This window comes from Aythya ferina (genome assembly GCF_964211825.1).
Source record: "Aythya ferina genome assembly, chromosome: 6".
NCBI lineage: Eukaryota > Metazoa > Chordata > Aves > Anseriformes > Anatidae > Aythya > Aythya ferina.
The window spans coordinates 20,725,717-20,747,109 of record NC_140303.1 but is presented as its reverse complement, the minus strand read 5'-3'; the positions used below and the strand labels follow the sequence as shown (position 1 = coordinate 20,747,109).

At 37.3% G+C, this 21,393-nt stretch overlaps 2 protein-coding genes across 6 annotated transcripts in view; one reads left to right on the top strand and one right to left on the bottom strand.

Moving 5' to 3' along the window:
• The window catches only part of LOC311438460 (uncharacterized protein), a 33,023-nt gene extending 18,069 nt beyond the window's left edge, over positions 1-14,954 (bottom strand). Inside the window, exon 1 of the mRNA XM_084522855.1 lies at positions 14,821-14,954. The gene's annotated coding sequence lies outside the window, so the exon portion shown is untranslated. The remainder of the gene's footprint in view (positions 1-14,820) is intronic.
• ITGA6 (integrin subunit alpha 6) overlaps positions 1-18,088 on the top strand; it is a 110,569-nt gene extending 92,481 nt beyond the window's left edge. For 3 of the 5 annotated variants that reach the window (XM_084522850.1, XM_084522852.1, XM_084522848.1), the window contains 17 exons: positions 417-544; positions 2,204-2,299; positions 2,817-2,878; positions 4,619-4,776; positions 5,668-5,823; positions 6,527-6,642; positions 7,364-7,553; positions 7,639-7,722; positions 7,921-8,000; positions 8,159-8,236; positions 8,334-8,436; positions 9,475-9,648; positions 10,617-10,715; positions 11,082-11,192; positions 11,275-11,373; positions 11,710-11,835; positions 14,910-18,088. In XM_084522850.1, the coding sequence (XP_084378976.1) occupies positions 417-544; positions 2,204-2,299; positions 2,817-2,878; positions 4,619-4,776; positions 5,668-5,823; positions 6,527-6,642; positions 7,364-7,553; positions 7,639-7,722; positions 7,921-8,000; positions 8,159-8,236; positions 8,334-8,436; positions 9,475-9,648; positions 10,617-10,715; positions 11,082-11,192; positions 11,275-11,373; positions 11,710-11,835; positions 14,910-15,068 (2,019 nt within the window). In that variant the 3' untranslated portion in view covers positions 15,069-18,088. Of the gene's footprint in view, positions 1-416; positions 545-2,203; positions 2,300-2,816; positions 2,879-4,618; positions 4,777-5,667; positions 5,824-6,526; positions 6,643-7,363; positions 7,554-7,638; positions 7,723-7,920; positions 8,001-8,158; positions 8,237-8,333; positions 8,437-9,474; positions 9,649-10,616; positions 10,716-11,081; positions 11,193-11,274; positions 11,374-11,709; positions 11,836-13,227; positions 13,358-13,834 lie in introns of all 5 variants that reach the window. The other 2 variants (XM_084522851.1, XM_084522849.1) reach the window with 2 other exon arrangements.
• The last annotated feature ends 3,305 nt before the right edge of the window (positions 18,089-21,393 follow it).

Here is a 21,393-nt window from a genome sequence, read left to right as displayed (position 1 = left end):
ATATTTTTCTCCTTTCTTCTGGAGATATTTTTCCATGACTTTCCACTTAGTTTTTAAATTAAAAACCTTTTCTCTCTCTTCCCCTTCCTCCCCCCCTCTTGAGGACCACTGTGTTCAGGTAGCAACATGAGAAGGGAACTTAATTATACCTTCTGGCATACTTGAAGAATATTTTATAGAATACTTAGTTTCAAGTACCTATACTGTCTAAATACTACTTAAAAAAAAAAAAAAAAAGATAAGCAAAATTTCTATACACAGCAAATCATCTTGGAACTTTAGTGTAATTTACCTGAACATACAGGTTTTGTTTCTTTTTCTCCTCTCTCTCAGCTGTAAGATAATGATGTTCACTTATTATTAAGTATTTTATAGCTTTTCAATGTCTGAATTCCCTCAATCTGTTTGCTCTTTAGATTCTTGATGGTGAAAAAACAGGCACCAATTTCTTTGGTTACTCTATTGCTGGAAACATGGACCTGGATAAAAATTCCTACCCTGATATTGCTGTTGGTTCCCTTTCAGATTCTGTATCTGTGTTCAGGTATTATATATAGGACTGTAACCAATTACACCAAGATTTTTAGTTTTTAAAAACAAAATGCATAGAAATAACAAAAGAGCTGTTTTGCTTGGAGTAATTTTTTTATTCTAGAAATTAGAAGTTCTGGGAAAAAATACCACACGTTGGTTTGTTACTTTTTCTCATTGAGAAGCTACTTCACAATTAACACAGGGTGGGAGGGTGGACGTGGACAGTTACATGTAGTGTGGAGTGCTAATATCTGTTGTAAATCTGTACCTTAGCTTTGCGCCCTGTGGTAACTCACTTGGATGTCCATGTCTGATTTGTCTGAATTGAGTGATATATAATTCCTTTGCCTTAAGAAAGGAGAAGATAATTGATATATTTGCTAGAGCTTTATCTTGTTGCTGTTATATAAATCAAATCCTGCTTTGCTGAAGGTAGAACAAAACAAAGCAGAATGTCAGTTCTATAGCTGAGGATTTGAAAGCAGTGAGGCATACTGCCTTGCTGAGGTTGTGGCGGAGTCCATGAGACCCTGCAGAAACTATCCTTGTGGATTTCTGTAGCACATGGCTTAATTAGGATGTACCAGGATGATGATTTACCTTTACAGGCCTCTGTTTTTCTTTTAATGTATTGTTAAGCTGAAACACTGGTAATGAGCAGGAGGAAGACTACCTCTTCCTTAGAGCTGTGAATCCTGCATGAAGTTCGAGGCTGTGGTGGTTATTTTCAGGTCCCAAAAAGAGAGGGGCAAAACTGAAATTGGTTATCTGAATTTTGCGGATGAAAACAACTCTACTTTTCAGGCAGAATGAAAGTTCCTACAGAATTGTTTTTCCTACAATCTTTTCATGATGCCATTTCTAAGGTATATAGTATCTGTGTAGATAATTGTAATGCCCTTACATACACTGAAACAGCATCCAACAAAAGCAATTCAGATTGCTTGTGGAAGAGAACAAACTAGGTGGAATTGAACGTTGGTCTGTTCTGACCAAGTCCATGCTGACAGTGAAAGGGGTGACCCAGTTGCATCTGCTGAAAAGAGTAAGGTGTCATACTGGCCTCTTTGGGTTCTAATGTAAACAGCCTTTAGATGCTTCCGTGAGAACAGGATTATCTCATTCTTACCTTCATACAAACTGTACTTTCTTGTCCCTTCCAAAAAGAAAAAGAAAGGAAAAAAGAAGTGCAAGGCTAAATTATGATTGCAGACTACATGCAGAGAGGAGTCAGGAAATAAAAATGTTGTTTTCTGTAGCCATCCAGGCTCCACATTAAAGCTGTTCTGGACATTAATCTGAATGAACTTTAGTTCCTACAGTTGTACACAGGGCCCGAATTGCCCTTGGTATGGGAACCATCACTTTGAATTTCCTGTTTTAAGTATGTGTATAAAATGATAACCATAACATTACATTAATACACCCTGTCCCCCGTCAGGCATTTACTACTCACTGTTGTAGTCATTTCTTGTGACTTGGTTAGCTTAGCTTTAAGCTGTTTTGTTTTTTTACCACTGCAAAACCTAAAACTCATGTTTTTTGTCTTTGCTGCAAATTAGTGCAGGCATAGAGGGCATCAAGGATTCACAGTAATTATTTCATTAATCTTAACAGAAACTTTTTTTTTGCCCTTTCTTTTCTTTCCCCATTTTTCCCCCAAATAAAGATCTCGGCCTGTCATAAGCATTATGAAAAGCATTACAGTACAGCCTGACAAACTTGATCTAAAGAAAAGGAACTCTGAGGACCCTGGTGAAATATGGTAATTTAAAAATTATTCTATTATTCTATCGGGAACATTGGTGTATTGAGCTTTCTGTTGTCAAAACGTATCACAAAACAGTGACTATATTAAGGTGAGGGGATATGACAGTTGTGCAGATGAAGCAAATGTATCTACATGTGGTCATTTTAACTTCCTGAATTTGTCATGACTAGTGCTAAAGACTTCATGTGGAATACATTCTGTTTACAATGCATGTTTTTGAAAATGAATGTCACTTTGCCATTTAGGACTTCAGGTATCTTAAAATATCTTACCTAGAACTGATTTCTCATGAATAGAGATGTAAAAGCAAATGTCAGAAAATATTACTAATTGCTCATTAAACATTTTTCCTTGCTTTGTAATTCAGTTTAGTAAGCAGCAAATGACGGTTCTAGTGTGAAAACCACAGTCATAAGCTGTGATGACACCATTCAGTGGACTGTTAAAACTTTTCAGTTTGTTGGACCATGCCTTATTAAAGTTAATATTAATTTCTTGGCACTTTTTACAGGATGGATGTGAAAGCATGTTTTCATTATACTGCAAACCCCAGTAATTTAAATCCACGAATAAGTAAGTTTTGAAGATAAGTATGTTTTAATCTTTGTTTTATATATATATATATATATATATATATATATATATATATATATATATATATATATATATATATATATATATATATATATATATATTTATATATAAATAAATAAATTTTGAGAGTATCATGGAAGAATAGTACCTAAATTATAGTGACTCATCTCAAACTGTCAGGTTTAAAACGCAACTCAGTACTAAGGACAATTAGTTATTGCGGTATCTGTATGTACAGTAGCACATAGGGTCATATAAAGAAATTCTGGTGCGTTAGGAAGTTCTGTGGGTAAAAGACTCAGTTGAAGTTTTCTAGGTCACATAACTGCCAGTGAGCAAATGGCTGCCATACAGACTAAAACCATTTTGCCTCTCCAGGCTGCTCCTGCTTTGGAAAATAGTTCTAAAGCCCAATTTATATGTCATTAATAAACATTATTTCCTGTTGAGGACTTGCACTTACAAAAAGTGTTTTGTATTCATGCATATAACTTAGTGGAAGTCAGCAACTGATATAGTAGATCTCTGTATTAATAGGAGGCTGGAAGATTGTGTCATAAATATCGGTAAAAATGCAAAGCATCAGTTTCTGATGTCTCCCGTTTTTTGTCTAAGTTGTTACAATGCTGCTGTTAATACACTTCAGAAAACTGTGTAGGATCTTGAGAGGAAATGAGAAGAATTCTCAGCCCAAGCCTCTTTTTCCTCTTGTGTTGTTTGAGTTTCTGAATTACTTGTAAAATCTATAGGATGTGCTTGAACAGGGTCTTGGACCTGCCCCTCTGCACATTCCTGAGGCCTGGCACGCTCAGTGCCATTCCCAGCCTTGGAACACAACATTAGCTTGGCGAATACAGAGATGTTTAAAAGACGCACAGAGTTCAGATCTATCAAAACATGGTATTCCCTGCCTTAGCAGACATAGCTAGAAAGCTATAGGCTATTGCTTTCTGTGTGAAAATAACAATGTACCTTGACCTCAAAAGTCTGCTTGGCTGCTTAGGTGCAGTTTGGGACAAGATAGAAATGAAGGAATCAAGTCAGAGTATTTACAAAGTTTTTTTTTTTTTTTTTTTTTTTTTTTTAATCTCAGCCCTCTACTGGCTCTACAACAGCAATTACAGCTGCTTTAGTCAGCTCTGAATTTTAGTAAAGCACCAGGAATTTATTGACTAAAAGCACTTTGGAAGTTTCCTTTAGATACATGACCTGTACAGGGTATCTGGCCCTCAACTGGAGAGGAACAAAACATGCAGGTGGAGAAAGTTTTTTTTTTAAACAACTGAAAACATTAGTAAAATTCAGCAGAGGGTAACAAGTCTTCTAGAATGCTGCTGGTAAGATCATACCTGGAGAAATTATGCGGGCAGTTAGTGATAGGACAAGGGGAAATGTTTCTCACCTAAGAGGGGAGATTTACATCAGATGTTAGGAGGAACTTCTTCACTCAGAGGGTGGTGAGGCACTGGAACAGGCTGCCTGGAGAAGCTGTGGATGCTCCATCCCTGGAGGTGTTCCAGACCACCAGGTTGGAATGAGGCCCTGGGCAACCTGATTTGGTGGGTAGCATCCCTGCCCATGGAAGGGGGTGGGGGTGGAACTAGATGATATCTAGGGTCCCTTTCAACCCACACTGTTTTATGACTTTATTAAACCATTTTATTTATTTTTTTAATATGGCAAAGGTCCTTCTTAATAGCAAACTATTTCCTTATACAGAGATCAACTATACATTTGAAGCAGAAAAGGAGAGGAAGCAATTAGGCATGAATTCTAGGGTGCTGTTTAAAGACCATCAGTCTGATTCGTTCAATGCAAGTACAACCCTAAATGGGCAGAACTCTAAACAGTGTGTGACAACCAAGCTTGTGCTGCAGGTAAGGCACAGTATTCGCTTTTTCTTTTAGACCCATTTAAATAAAAGTATCTTGCTCTTTCAGCCGTGTGGTACCTTTGTATGCAACCTAAAAATCATGTGCAATATAAGGCTTCAGCACTAGAAAACCATAGCTAAGTAGTACTTTACTATTCCCTGTACATGTGTTGCTTCTTCCCATTGCCTTTATTTTAAAACATAAATAAAAATTGTAGACACTGCAGTGTTCTCTGGAGGTCAGTAGAGCTGAAACAATTTAGAACAATAGAGAGGGAACAAATGCCAGAAACTGAGAGTTGTTAGAAAACACAGTAGTACCGGTTGTAGAATTTAATAGTGTGACTAGCTAGGAAAAGAATTTCAAGCCACAGGTTTTGGACAGGATGAATGGGCATGACAAGAAAGCTTGGTATGCAATCGTAGTTTACTGCTGTAATGGCCTCTAAAAATGACTTTACTCCAACAGCTGAACAAATTTTCTATCTGTGGCTCAGGAATAATAAGCCTACAATATTGCTTTTTGACCATAGGAAATTAAAAACCTTGCATCTACACAACAGAGAGAAAGTGTTATTTTACTGTTGTAGCGTGAGTTCACATTTGTAGCCAGAGTTGACATTTGTTATTCCTAATAATTCTTAACTCTGAGTGAAATCATCAGATCAGGAAGCCAGAAAAAAATGAAGACAGTAGGGCTAGGATTCCTTGTGTTCTTGCATATTTTTAGAAAATGATGCGTTTCTAAATAATGAATAGTTTTAATATTGGAAAAATGGTCCAAAGGAGATGTTGCTTTTCTTCTTGTTTGAAAATGTATATCAAAAGCTGATCTTTGAGTGTTTTTTCTCATCTGCACTGTATGCTAACTATGCTGTTTAAAATGTTTTGACAGGATGTAGTAAAAGATAAGCTACGCCCAATTCCTGTATCAGTCAGTGTTGAAATTGCTGGCCTGGAGTCTAGCTCATCATCCACAAGAAAAGAGAAAGCGCTTCCAGATCTTATACCAATTCTAGATTCAAATGAACCTAAAACAACAGTTGCAAAAGTAAGCCTTCAACAGCATATTTTCTTAGAAATTTGTACTTTGATAAGTCACTGAACTTTACAGAAATAACTTGTGTGGCTCTGAATTTGTAACTACTGGCTTATATTTTGTACTTTTGTCAAGAACTTTTTAGAAAATGTTCTGAATTTGATCCTGTGTTTCTTCTGTAAAAAGGTGAGGATGATATAGCTGTTATTTGTTTTTCCTCACCAACACATATAGGAGGAAACACTTCTGAATAAAAATGGTAATCTGTCACCTCCTGTGCACACTTACCCACATTACAAATAATGTGCAGTCTAATTCTTCCATGGTTAGGATGCTAGTAGCAGTATTAGAGCTCTTCATCTCAATGACCTACCTCGAGTAAAAGATCTTATTTCCTCAGTGCTTGCTGAAGAATCAGATTTAAGGATGTTTTTCCACATTAGGAGTGTACTTCTCTTTTAGAAGGGTAAAGCATCAAGTTTTATGTAATTCTGCCTTTTAGTTACATATAAAATTTTAATTTATCAGCATCAAGGTCTAGGGCTCACAAAGAAAAACAAATCTTGACAGGTAAGAAGTAGAGTCAAGTTAAAATCTTACTTTATCCAGGGAACTTCTTGAGTTCCCTGTAGATGCTTTATGCACTGCACATCAGAAAGCTTGTTTTAAGCTAGTATCACGTGGCATGCAATAAACATGCTTTGGTTTTATCTAGGTGGAGTTCTTAAAAGAAGGATGTGGAGAAGACAATAAATGTCACAGCAACCTGAACCTTCAATACCGGTTTTGCACTAGAGAAGGAAACGAAGACAGGTTTACCTATTTACCAATGTAAGTCTTGATTAATGCATTGCTAAAATTCAAATTATTGACAAGCACTGAAAAAAATACCTTTTATATTCTATTTTGGGAGTTAGAACAATTTTGTTCTGTTGGTCTGGCAAACACAGTCCTGTGTACTACTGATCTGTCAAGGTGACAAACATGGGGGAGTAGGGATGAGCTTTAGAAGAAGAGTCATGGTACAGAGTTAGATGGATGTAAAGTGGCTATAACTGTGTGCAGATTTAGGCTAAAATGTAAAATAAGGTTACTAACCACTGGAGAAATGATAAGCAGCCTAGCAGCAGTTTCTTGTATGGTACTGTTAATTGTTTTTGAGATGAAATTTCATTGTATGACAACGTGATGTACTACATTCCAGTAGCTTAAGACAATCACTCACAGAGAAGTAAATGGAGAAATTGTTACACCGTGACAGGCCCCCAACACCCCATAGCATCCTTCCTCCTTGGAGGGCTGACTGATACTAGAAAGAAGGTATAAAAACAAAACAAAAAAGGCTAAAGGAAGTATGTTTACTTACTGTGAACAGTCAGCCTTTAGCAGTGTGTGTGCCACAAAAAACTATGACCATTCTTGTGTTTATGTTCTTGCAGTAATTCTTCATTAATAGAGGGAATTATATTTGGGTAAAACCACAGTAAGAAACAAACTTTCAAATGCATATGTTTTCCTAATGCACAGAACCGCGTATATTCTATTTCTGCAGTGAAAAGGGCATGCCAGTGCTTGTTCTGAAAGATCAGAAAGATATTGCACTGGAAATAATCGTGACTAATAATCCATCTGATGCAAAAAATCCACAAAAGGATGGTGAAGATGCATACGAAGCTAAACTAATTGCAACTTTTCCAGACAGTCTGACCTATTCCGCATTCAGAGAGATGAGGGGATATCCAGTGAGTATTTTTTAACAGAAAGGATACTCAAAGTTTTAAACACTTTGGGCATATGTTTACTTATAAATATACTCTACTTATTCAGGAAAAACAGCTAACATGTGGTGCCAACCAAAATGGTTCTCAAGCAGAGTGTGAACTTGGAAATCCTTTCAAGAGAAACTCCAATGTAAGTTGCACCTATTTTACTCACATTACATAATTTGATTCCCGACTACAGTCTTCCAAAGTTTGTGTCATAACTATAAATTTGATTTGGATCTGTCTTTTTAACTTTAGAATTTGATGGTGTGTTGCTATAATATTCCATATATCATTATCTTCCATAAAATATTTATATATTTTGTGGATGTTCTTTCCTGTCTAGGTAACGTTTTATCTGATCTTAAGTACCACTAAAGTTAATGTTGATACGACAGACTTGGACATTAATCTGAAGCTGGAGACGTAAGTTTTCTTATTTTGTGCATATGCATGTGTGCTGTTTTTACATACAGTTAAAAATATTTTTAATTATTTGATCTGATACATAAAAGCAGTTTAATAGTAAAGTGAAAACCGCTAAATTGATAAAATCAACAGTGTTTTTTTTTTTTTTTTTTTAGAACAAGCACTCAGGCTAATTTGACTACAATTACAGCAAGTGCTAAAGTGGTTCTTGAATTGTTTTTATCACTTACTGGGTAAGTGTTGGTAGACCAGATTGGGGGGCAGAGCACCTTTGCTGCAGACTTCATTAAAATCTGATTATTCTCCTCTCTCCACCCGCCACCTGAACAGAGTGGCTAAGCCTTCTCAGGTATATTTTGGAGGTAACGTCATTGGTGAGAGCGCTATGAAATCTGAAGATAACATTGGAAACCTCATAGAATATGAATTCAGAGTGAGTAATTTAGATTAATTCTAATAGCTATTTTAATCGAAAGAACAGCTTCTCCTTTTATGTGTCTGAGTACTTGAAAAAGTTGCTGGATCTAGTCCCACAATCCTGACTTCCTGTTCAGAATGAGGCTGGATGTACACATTCTTGTAGAGCAGTTCATGTGCATTCCAGTATACACCATAAACTCCATACAGGTGGGAAACAAACCCAGAAGTCTAACTGCATGTGACCAGATGTTGGCTGATGCAGGCAAACAGCAAATATGTGTACTTAGGGCATGCAGGATTGAACACGCACAAGATGACACTGCAGAGCCATTTTGAACACATGAGCCTAAGTTCACCCTTTTAGTCTTCTGCCTAATTAATCAGTTGAGGAGAAGGGGAAGTGGAAGTACTCTGATTCTGTGAAATCTTTGTGTGTCTGGAAGCGGATTGCTTTTTCATTAACTCAAGCCCTTCTGTATTTATGTGTAGTTAGATGGATTTCCAGAGAACAATCCTATGTCAAATCCTTCATTTACTTCTCTACCTGTGTATTTAACTACAGTATTAATGTTGAAGCAGTTAGAAAATCTGTTTTATAACTTGCTATCATAAGCAGTAACACTAAGAAAGAAAAAAAAAAGTTGGGAAACAATTCCCAAACTATTTCAGTGGGAGTTGGTTATCTTTCTGTGTCAGAGTTCCTCCAACTTTCAGTTTGCCTCAGTAATGTAACTAAAATGATTTCTTAGTTCTCAAAATAAAGGGTGGTTGTTGTTGTTTTACATGTAGACAGACTTCTAGACATCAACAGCTTAAAGTTAATGTTAGGGAATTACAATCTTACTATAATCAAGCTCAGTATTAGTTACTATTCAAGTGTGCTCGTTTCACTATATGCTTTTGTTGTTATGCTCTGTTTCAACTGTCTTTCAGTGGCTTTTAAATGTCCTGTTAACTGCATGCTTAGAAGTTGTCAAAGTCAGTAACAGTCATTGATTTTCAAACAGAAAACCCCTTTAAAACACAATTTAAAGAATGTTTATTTTAACAGGTAACTAACTTGGGCAGGCCACTGAAAACATTTGGTACAGCTTCCCTGGACATCCAGTGGCCAAAAGAAATTAGTAATGGCAAATGGCTGCTGTATTTGATGAAAATAGATTCCAAAGGCTTGGAAAAAGTCTCCTGTCAACCACAGAATGAAATCAATTCTTTGCGTCTTGCGGTAAGTTACGCTACCTTCTACTGGTCACTAATAAGTACAATATTAAAGCACCATAGCTTGTGATAGTAAGGTGTAAGAGCTTGCCTCCAGAACATATTTTTTTTCTCGGGATGGCCAAAAGCACAAACAATGCATTCTTAACCTTATCAGGCAATTTCGTGTAACAGCTACAGGTAAGCTACAGGACAGCTGCTATCTCATGGTGACTGTAGCTGCAGTGGGCACTGCTGTCATATGCTTCTGCAGGCCGAAATTACTGTTAGCTTTAACACATCATCAACATTATTGAAGTCTGTGTTCTTGCACGGAAAAAAGACAGCAAACATCTCCCCAGCCCAAGGGAAATCCACGTACTCTTTTGAAAGAGAAAGAGCTTGTAAATACATTTAATTGCTTACAAGAAATATGCTAAAAGCAATTTCTGAAGCAAGAGTTTCATAGTCCTTTGTGTCTACTTAGCAAGATTTTTTCTAAACCTCAAGTCTCATTTTCATTGTTTCTCATATAATCTCAAGGTTACTTGGGAGAAGTTGTAATTTTCACCATTGAACTGCATACACGTAAACCCATTTTGTCAGTGTCTTGATCATTATATTAGTTAATAAAACTTCTAGTAAGTATTTAATATGCAGTTTAAAAAATGCATCATACTGACCATCTTACTGTATTAGCACAGTAACATTAATGCCATATATATAGAACAAAAATGGAAACAACATTAAAAGCTTTACAAGTCTAAAAACCCATTGACCTGTCAAAGAAGGCAGTTAACCTTTTCTTGGTTAATACCAAGTTTTTGTGATTCTATTGTTAGCAATGAATATATGTAAATAGGGTTTATAGAGTGAAGTCACTTGTGCTAATCTTGAAACAAAAAAAAACAAAACAACAGACTTTGTTTATGCTTGTATGGGGAACAGAATTAAGACAAACATATGATAACATAGTAAAACTTTTTTTTCTCCAAGGAATCTCATAACTCCAGGAGAAAGCGTGAGGTGGCAGAGAAGCAGATTACAGACAGCAAAGCATTTTCTTTGTTCTCAGAAAGAAAATATAAGACCTTGGTAAGCATACTGCATTAACTACAGTCTTGTTTGATACCTTCCGCTTCACTCCTAACAGGGCTTTTGGAGTTTGGCAGGGTGAAAGAAGCTATCTCCAGTTTGTTTCTATCTTAAACCAAGTATTAATACTTTTAGAATTTGTCCTTCTGCATTATCTACTGATGGAGATGGAACTAGGAAAGAATTTCTGCAGGGCTATCTATGTGGAAATGTGATTACATCCATATTGCTGTTGGTACAAACAGATTTTGGATCTTGTACATAAACATAATGCATATAATCCAATTTTAAATCTTGGTGGAGAAGGTGACGGTTCAACAATTTGTGAAGATAATTTTACTTACACGTAGAAATTTTTAACTGCAGGACTGCAATGTGAATGCACGGTGTGTGGACATAAAATGTCCCCTGAAGGGTTTTGACAGCAAGGCATCTATTTTGCTGCGTTCCAGACTCTGGAACAGTACTTTTGTAGAAGTAAGTCCTCTTACCTCCCATTTTTGAAAGATTATAGAGTTCTTTCCTGTTGTATGTCTAATTGTACTTTATTTTGGAACAGGAATACTCCAAAATGAACTACCTAGACATTCTTGTTAGAGCCTCAATCAGTGTTCCTGCTGCAGCTAAGAATGTTAAACTCACAAATGAAATTGCTCAGGTAGGTTCAACAGTTAATGTTAGCCATAGGTTACGTTTGTTATGTTTCCAGCTTATCTCGAAGACTGAAAAAAAAAAAATATTTTAAAATAAATCTACCTAATAAATCAGATTTCTAATTGAATTTTGAATTAACAAACCTTTTCACATTTAATTATGTTGGCAAAATTCACTACCATATTGAAATGATACCAATATGAACTTTTTTTCCCAAAAGTGTTTTGCAAATGAGAGAAGATATCTTGTCATAAAAAGAAAATAAAACTATAAATTGCAGCTTTATCTTAAATTTCAATGATTTTGAAATGCTCATCTTCACATACTTTCTTTCCTTTAGGTGCGTGTTACTGTCTTTCCTGCAAAACCAGTAGCACTTTATACAGGAGTGCCTTGGTGGATCATTGCGGTGGCTATTTTTGCTGGAATACTGATGCTTGCACTGCTGGTATTCCTGCTATGGAAGGTAAGTTTTTAGTTACCTGGTTATTTAACATGTCCTGTTGTACAGATGACAAGGTAGCAAACTAATTAAGCAAACAAGTATTTTTGCTTTGCATTTAGGACCCAAAAGACAGCAAAATGGCCTAAACTTGTACTCTACTTCTCTCAGTTTAGTAACATCTGGAATAAAAATGGTCATAAGAGAAGACTTGTTGCTATAGTTGATAGGATTTTTTTCTGTATCCAGATCCTTGAAAGGAAGTTTTTTTGAGGTCTAGACAAAGCTTCATAAGATTGATACATTGATATGGATGGATAATAAGCAAGGCTTTTGTGGTTAGGTGTAAAACTGAACTCTCTATCAGTATTTTAACAGGGCTTTCTTCTCATAACATTAGAAATACCATTAAAGACATAGTAGATGAAAATAACCAAAATGTGCAAAACTAGCACATAACCAAATGTATTGTTCCATTTCTTCAGTATTGGTTACTTATCTGAGAAACCCTTAAGGAATAAATATTTAAACTAAAAGTTAAAAATTTGAAGGAAAAAAAAGCACCTAGTTTTCTAACTATCTTTGGCACTTCTACAGCTAGCTATGGTTCCAAGTATAACAGAGTAGTTCTTTTATTCTTACTATTTACTGTTGTAGGCAGTTAATGTTGTTATGGGATAGGAGAATCTTATTACGAAAGAATAGCTGAAAAGGAATATCCTATCTGTCACTGGAGCAGTTATGGCTTTGTTGAAGACTTACTGTTTGCTACAGATTACTTCTCAAAGGATGCTTGACTTCCTTCTTTCCAAAAAACACCCAGCCTCTGCTGCAAATCTTCCTAATGAATTACAATTAAGGCCTTGTGTGGGCTGTTAGGTTATACATATTAGTTTTCTACTGCACATGAAAATGCATGCATTCACACACAGTGTGAAATACTTTTTCCAATGACAGACACTGAGCCATCTTATGAAGGACAAACATGGTACATCATAGACAATTGCATGACTGGGTATAAGAAAAATGCTTGTGTTGCACAGGAAAAATCAGTAACTCATATTTTTGTTCTTTATTTACCCTGTGCAGTAGTCCATAAACTGGTTTCCATATAGATGTCTTACTGCTCTTCACAGACAGTTTTAGTTGCTACAAATACACGGTAGAGTAGCTTTTCTTGAAAAAATGATGTATTAAAAATTTATCAAAATAATATTCCTTATCCCAGATTATACTATTTACAGATTAAGTTAGTCCCAGAGTTCTCAAATCTAGATACAGCTGAGAGTTTTCTCGATTCTTTTCAGACAACAATCCCATGAAGTGATTACGAAAAGATAGTTATTCAAGTCAGTTCTAATAGTTTTAACTTTTTCCAGTCCACAAAAAATGACTAAATACCTTGCTTCCTTGTAGTGTGGTTTCTTCAAGAGAAATAAGAAAGATCATTATGATGCCACATATCACAAGGCTGAGATCCATGCTCAGCCATCTGATAAAGAGAGGCTTACTTCTGATGCGTAGTATTGATCTACTCCTATAATTGGTAATCAATGATATTTTTTAATTTTTAGCTGTGGTGGCACATGCTATGGTTGCGGTGGCTAACGATGAAGCTTTTGCTGCTAATGTTCTATTAACTTTTGGATTACGGACTATCAGTACTTGCTTGCTCGTTCTATTAATAGATATTCACCTTTTGGTGCACATAAACACAGGTGTTTACCTTGGTCAAAAAAAGCTTTTTCTTTAGAAAACATCTTTATCTGTTGCAATGGATTTTAGTGTTTTTTTGAATTGATGTTTTAACAGTACAAGTTAGTTTTTAAGCTTGAGAGGTGGTAATCAACACTGCAGAGTTAATACTTAAAGCTAAACTATGTGGAAGATAAACTTGCTTTATTAACCTTTAGCGCATGCTTAAAAATACACATTGCTCATTAATGAAAGGGGTTGTCATAAAGAAAAGATAATTGTTGTGGAACCACCTTTTTTCCTTCTATTCTACATCATACTTTTCTAGGTAGAAACCTTTCTCCGCTGAAGCTACTATGATGCATGACCGTTTATGCTTCTAGCAACCTTCACTCAACTTAAGAGAATACATGCATGTACAGGATACTAATTAAAGATGCTTTGACATGAGGGATTGGGGAGGAATTCTTAACCAAAATCTATCAAAACTGTGTGTATGACATCTTCTCTAAGAGATGGCCAAAAAATTTGATCCATGCCTCCATTTATTTTTTAATATATACCCACTTAAATTATAATAGATTGGGAAAAAAAACACACAACAACAAACCCCAAATTCTACCACCTCAAATACTAGGAACAAAACATTGCCACTTCCTTTTTTCTAGTACTATGTAATGACAGCCAGATGACACAATGTCTCTTACCGTTAATCTTGACTTCTGCAACCCATAAGCACATCATATCTAGTGTCTTCTGCTAGTCATCACCTCTGTACCACTGTGGCCAAAACTCCAGTTTATTTTGAAATTTTAATTTCAGTACATTCTTAAATAGTTTAAAAAAAAAAACAGTAACTGTTTTTATATTAGCTTTGAATTAAAAACAAACACACAACCCTGTACTATATTCTATCTAGGGAGATGTGTCAGGGCGTACTACAAAACTTTCAAGTTATGTCTGTTTTGCACCAGACGTATTAAGCAAGACTCATGCTCTAATACTGCATATGTGTAGTTAGTTCAGGTGACTACAGTTGTGATGGTGCTCTGAAAAAAAAAAAAAAAAAAGCCCTGATGTAACTTTTCTTGAAGGGCCTGGAAATCTTTCTGTAGGTTTTATGGTAAATCATGTCACCATACAGGAACATAATGAAGTACATACCTACCTTTGATTCAGGAGAAGCAAGCTTTCCTGCACTGTATTTACATCTTTGTTTAGCATAAATATTTCTCATTATACGAACGAATAACTTTGTAGGAAGACTTACACGGTGCATTTTTGCCTACATCTTGTTATTTTCAATTTTCTTACCTGTAAGTCTCTGCAAAAGAAGAATTTCGTTGTAGTACTTTCACGGCAACTTAAACCTAACCTCGTCTTTTTTTTTGTCTTGGCCTCAGTGCGGGTTCTTCCAGCGTTCCAGGTACGATGACAGTGTCCCCCGATATCATGCTGTAAGAATTCGAAAAGAAGAGCGAGAGATCAAAGATGGGATATGCAAAGATCTTGAGACAAAACAATGGTTCACAAAATGGAATGAGAATGAAAGTTATTCTTAGAGAAAAGTCGTTTCCCTCTACAAAGTTCAGATAGAAGTTAAATGTTGCCATTTATGGAGTACTCATGGAGTTAGACGTATGAACACTATGGACATCTTCACCGTTTGACTGTAGATACTACTACTTTTATTGAGGCTTTTGTTTGCACAGTCAAAATTGCTTCAATGGACTTTAATTTGCATTATTTAATTTCTACTCTGCCTCTTTTTTACCTTCAAATCTAACTCAGACTTCAGAAAATACTGTGTTGAGTTGGGCTCTTTTCTACAAAATATACAAAACCACTATGGCAGACCTTTCTTGTGATCCTGATTTTCCTGGGAATGCAAGGAATGCATGGTTGAGGTCAACATAGGTTCTCCATCCTTCCCTCAATGCATAGGTTATTATAAACACACAGTGGCCTTAACATTGTTTGAGTATAATCCGAAGACCTGCAAATCTATTTTAGTCATGTGCTTTGCCTGCTGCAGTAGTTAGGACTTCACAAAAAGCATCACCTTAAATTATATGTGCAATAGCTCACATTGCTTGGTTTTTAAGATCAGAATATGTGAATATTGCTCACAACAAATATACACAGGTTTTTTTGTTTCGTTTTAAAAGAGGCTTGAATATTAGATGTATGTTTTGTATATATATATTTCAGTCATTTTTGTATTTATTTTTGTTATAAATCATTGTCTTTGTCTAACTGCTAGGCCAAAGACTTAACTGAACCTTCAAACCACTGTGTTTATGAACTTCATATGATGAGACCTGAGGCTTTCACTGCATTTTAATACATAACTGAAGGTGCCAATGCTTTCCAAAAAATGTAAATATTTATTCCAATGATGTATGTGGAGTCTTATTTTCCTGATACTTATAACTTTACCTAATAAGAATTATCAGGTCTTGTAATATGATTTGTATATTACTTCAGACTATTTTACTGTTTGGACACCAAGCATAAAGTAGGGTTTTTAGATACAGTTTTATACTTACTGGAAGAAGTAAGAGGTTCTCTTGGAAAAAACTTTCCAGCATCATAAGGATTTCCTGTTTGGCAAAAGGTGTTGACTACTGCAACTGTTACGTAGCACTTGAAGGAGGCTGTAAATGCCTAATTTAACTATGAGGATCTGAGTTGATCCTCTTTGAGACTACTGAATACTCTTGAATACCTGAATGTTGGTAAGAGTAGAGTCACAATATTGTGCTTATCAGTAATCTAATTGTTGTAACATAATTGATAAAGCTATTTAAGGAGTTGACTTTTTTTTTAAACCCATGTTCTAAAGCATTGGTACTATCTAAGAATGAAGATTAGTTTGTTTATTCAGTGTAAAACAACTAAGCTCAAAAAGTATGCATGTTAATTGCTAGTAATTTGAACTATGCAAAAACCTCTTGGTACTTTTTGCCCTCATAGGGTGAAAACCTGCTAAGAGGGCAGTTGTCAGGTATCTTTATTTTTTACTACCAACTTTGAAAATACCTTGTTAGAAGGTATGGTCACCTAAAATGTTAACATTATAGAAAGAGGATTAATTTAGTATACTCTTCTTCCTCCCACTAAATGATCTCAGTCTGTTATCACCCTGATTTTTTGAACACTTAAAATATGTATTTAGCTGTTAAACAATTTTTGACCTTTTAAAATCTAGCTTATTTGCTGAAAGGCTCAGCAGCATAAGAAGACAGGCTAATCAGGTGCTAAGAAGCTTGACAGTGACTACTGTAGCCTTTGATTTGGAAGCAGATTACGGCCCTCCCTTAAGAACTCTGCAGTGTTAAACTGAAAGTTTTAAAAAATAAGTCACATCACTGGTATACTTTTATTTCAAACTGTCTCTTTTTTAATACCAGCTAGCAATGCCATATTATTCCATAATTAGAAATTACCTGTGGATATTTGTATAGAAGTGTGAAATAAATTTTTTTTTATTAAAAAGTGTTTTGGTAATAGTTATTTCTTATTGCAATTACATGAGATAGCCATAGCCAAGTTCACTAGTACATCAGAAGAACAAGCTGAAAGTTGCACACTTTAACAAGTGATCTCGCTATAAATATTGCCATAACTCCTCAGTGCCCGCCCTCATGCAGAAGGGCAGATAAGACAGCTGCAGGAGATTGTGCGCTATCTCATGCTCGCAGGCTGGCTGCTGCTTGCTGCAGGTGCCAGCGTCCACAGGAGCCAGGCCACGAGCCTGGCACAGTGGCACAGGCACAGCACCAAGCATCAGCTGCATGCAGCCGAGCTCCCCTCTCTGTCACGCAGCTGGGGTGCCTGAGACGTGCTGCCACCCTGCCCTTCCATGCAGTCTCCTGGCAGCTGCCAGCTGCTTTGCTAAGCAGGGGAAATTAATGCATTCCCCAAAACCAGCCAAGGATTTGACACAACTAGCTGTACCTAGCAGTGGAAGTTTGCAAGCTACAGACAACAACAGAAAAACAGAAAAGCCAAAAAGACACAGGAAAGAAAAATCAAAAGAAACCCAATATTTTATATTTAAGATGTTAACCCTTACAGGATGCTTTGCTTTCATCTGCTGAAAGGAAATACCTTTCAATGCAACAAGCCCTAAAGATAAAGGTAGATGGATACATTCTAAATAATAATAAAAAACAGCATTTGTTGTTACAACATGAAATTTTTAGTACTAGGACTAGAAGGTGCTGATAGATCTCAGAGCACGTCAAAGATGTGGAAACAGCCTGCCTTTATTAAACAATTATTTTCATTTACATAACTAAAACCACAAGCAATTGTCCACAACAAGACTAAATATGGACTGGGAGAACAGTTCACTAACCTCTTGTGGATCAGCGTGATTGTGGAAGGAAGCCAGGACGGTGCCTGTCAACACACAGACCTTGACAGCATGGCAGCACCAGACAACATGGACAGTGGCTGTGCCAACACGGCATACATGAGTGTTCTTCCTGTCACAGAAAAAAAGATAAAGTTGAGGTCTTTGTAAGGCTGACCCAGTTATCACTATACATCCACAAATAAATGTATACGAAAGCATCACACATTCAGATATTAATGTATACGAAAGCATCATAGTTCATTAGCATTCTATATAGTCATATATATGCTATGTATAGGTTAAATATACTATAGTACAGGGGTATATATATAGTAGTATGTGTGTATATACTTTATATATTGTACATAATGTACTAGCATAAATACTATACACATATACAAGGCCTAATATACATGTTTTTATACATATACAGGGTGGGTATATATTTAAGGTGTGGGTATATATAAAGTATGTATATATAATATATATGCGCACTATATAGCCTAAGGTACGCTACTAGAATTCTAGTAAACCTTCACATACGGAAGTGCCACAGCACAGGGGACACAGCTTACAAGAGCCACTTTCAGTAGCCGGGGCCATGACAGCGTAATGCCGACTACAGAGGGAACTTCATACATGGGAGAGGCGAAGCAACAGGGTGCTCCAACACAAGCATCATGCACAACACAAGCCAAAGTGAAAGCTTTTAAAGGAGGCACTAAGACACCCACACTGCAGAGCTAGCTGTCACTGTGGCAGTGCATCTTAACCAAAACCCAACAGCCCAGAACGCACAGAACCTGAAAGCTGCTTACCACACAAACGACTGAAATCACCTACCCCCACACAGAGTAGGTGACTGTGCCAGCAGCTGATTTGCAATACCCATGGGGACAAACCGTGATTAACCAGGTAAACACAGCCCTGCTTGAAGCCAGAACATCGTGGACACTTCTACCTTTCCAGCTAGCAAACGCATGCCTGAAAACAAGAACCGAGCAGCACATTCCTCTTTGGTGCCTCTGCTAACAGTTTCTTCACTGTATTTATTTAACTTCAGGCCTCAGACATATCTGAAGATCTATTCATCTTCTGAGGTCCTGGATTCATAGTTATACTATGCATTCTTATTATTTTTATAACCCCCCCTACCTGTCTGGAATCCAAAGTCACTACTTGTTGCTAGGCAAGGAATGCAAGGGAGGCACGACAGCACAGTCCTCCTCGTGACTGTCTTCCCCAAGCAAAATTCTCCAGGCTTCACAGCAAACCTGCCTTCTCCAGCTCTCAGGCTGACTGTGGCTGTGCTCTGCAGCAGCCAGGTTTGAGCCAGGGCACTTGGGCCGGGGCTCCAAATCCCTGGCTGGCAGCACAGGGGTCAGAAGGCACTTTTGCAGGTCAGCCACCCAACCCCTGCTCAACACAGTCAGCTAGCACAGGCTGGTCCTTAAACATCTCCAGAGACAGAAACGCCACAGCCTCTCCGAGCAACCTTTGGGCAGCCTCACAGTGGAAGTTCTCCTGTGTTTAAGTGGAAACTCCCCTTGGGCCACTTCGTGCCACTTGCCTCTGGCCACGTCACTGGCCAGCCCTGCGAGGAGCCCGGCTCTGCCCTCACTCACTCCCCTCGCCAGGTATTTACATGCATTCACAGGACCCTGCCCCAGCCTCCTCTTCTCAGCCTCCCCTCCACACCAGGTGCTCCAGGCCCTCAGAGGGAGGCCCATTCCTGCTTCGTATCCTCTACAAAACCCATGTTTGCAGCAGCAACTTTTCAGGGCAGTACCAGACTAGATGCTAGAAGACAGGCAGAGGCTGCAGCCATCTCTGCTTCTTAAGAATCATCCCCGAGCAACATACACTCCCTTGCCATCAATACACAGCACTACTTATTTCCTCATCTCTCTGTCTCAGTGGCTTTGGGGGAAAGGGGAGGAAGGGACAGAACAGTCACATGTTCTTTCCACAAGTATCTGAAATAACGCAACTGCTAAGCTTATTAGAAGACGTGCTTGTGGGACATTTCAGCATACGGGACTGGTTTCTTGAAGCAGAGGGAGCCAACTGCTCGGTGCCAGAGGCAAGAAGCGCACCACTGCCAGCTAACTCGCGGGATCACCTGCGACTGGTTGCAGCCCGGCAGGGAGAAGCACTGCATGGCACCGACAGCATGCCTGCACTGAGCACTGATCCCTCGCAGCTGCCACCTCACCTCCAGCAGTGGCTACAGAGGAGCAGCACCACAGCACACAGCGAGGCTTCGCTCCTCCTGTTCCCACAAAAAGTTAGTGCTCAAATTCACTACCAGCTATGTTTTCCCTACAGAAGAGAAGCCATCCACGATAATCAATTACAATTTCCACATCTTTCCTCTGATCTAGATTCACATGAACTTGTACACGGCAAAAATTCACAAACTCCGAAGTTTAATTACACACTCAATATAAATATGCAAACATCTGTATGCTCCTCTTGAACCTACTGTAATTTGATACAAACCCATACAGAAGCCACTGTGTATGAACTTTGTTCCCATTTTTTATATATTTTTATTTCTACTACTGCAAAAAAAGAAAGAGATGAAAGCCACATCAAACCAGTGCAATCCTGTAAAAGTTTTCTAACATAGCAAAAGCAAGTAAACTTATTGCCAAAAACCTGAGAACAGAGACAAGCCCAGAGCAAAGCAACACAAACAGATGCACCAGAAGGCATCATAGCAAAGAACATAAATGATAAAAAGATGAAAACAGAGATATTCTATGCATACCTATGCCTGGAAACTTGATGTTTTGGATTTTATTTTACTTTTTAACCTATGATGTAGTTATTTTGGAAGAAGGAAAGAAAAAGCAGCCGTACATGCAGCAACCAAGAACTGTGACTTCCAGTAAGGAGTCTCTTACTGTATGACTGTGGCAAACCAAAAAAATCTTTCTCTGGAACACCCTGCAAGAATGATCTACTTTCAATTACCATATTAAATCTGAAATGCCATGTTAAATTTTAAATTGAAGTTGGAAGGAAATATAAAAAAATAGCAGTTACTTAGGTTTAAACTAAACACTATGTTTTCAATTATTTTGAAATCTGATTTGTTCTATCCCATTTGAATTGTGGATCCGTGTATATTATGATTTCAAGAACACCAACAAGAAGGAACAGAGGACTAGAAAAATGCCAAATGACAAAAATAATGCCTTTCTTCTTTTTGCTTTGCTTAAGCATTTACAGAAACTAGCACATAAGAACTCCAGTTAGTGCTACACTGGATCAGATCAGAGAAAGCCCCCAAAAGATCATCAATGAGTGAAAAAGGATTAAAAAAAAAAAAAAAAAAAAAAAGAGAAAATTCAAAATCATGGAACACAGAATATCCCAAGTTGGAAAGGACCCAAAAAAACCTTGAGTACAACTCCTGGCCCCACACGGGACCACCCAAAAATCAGACCCTATCTCTGAGAGCATTATCCAAATGCTCCTTGAACTCCAGCAGCTCATTGCCGTGACCACTGCCCTGG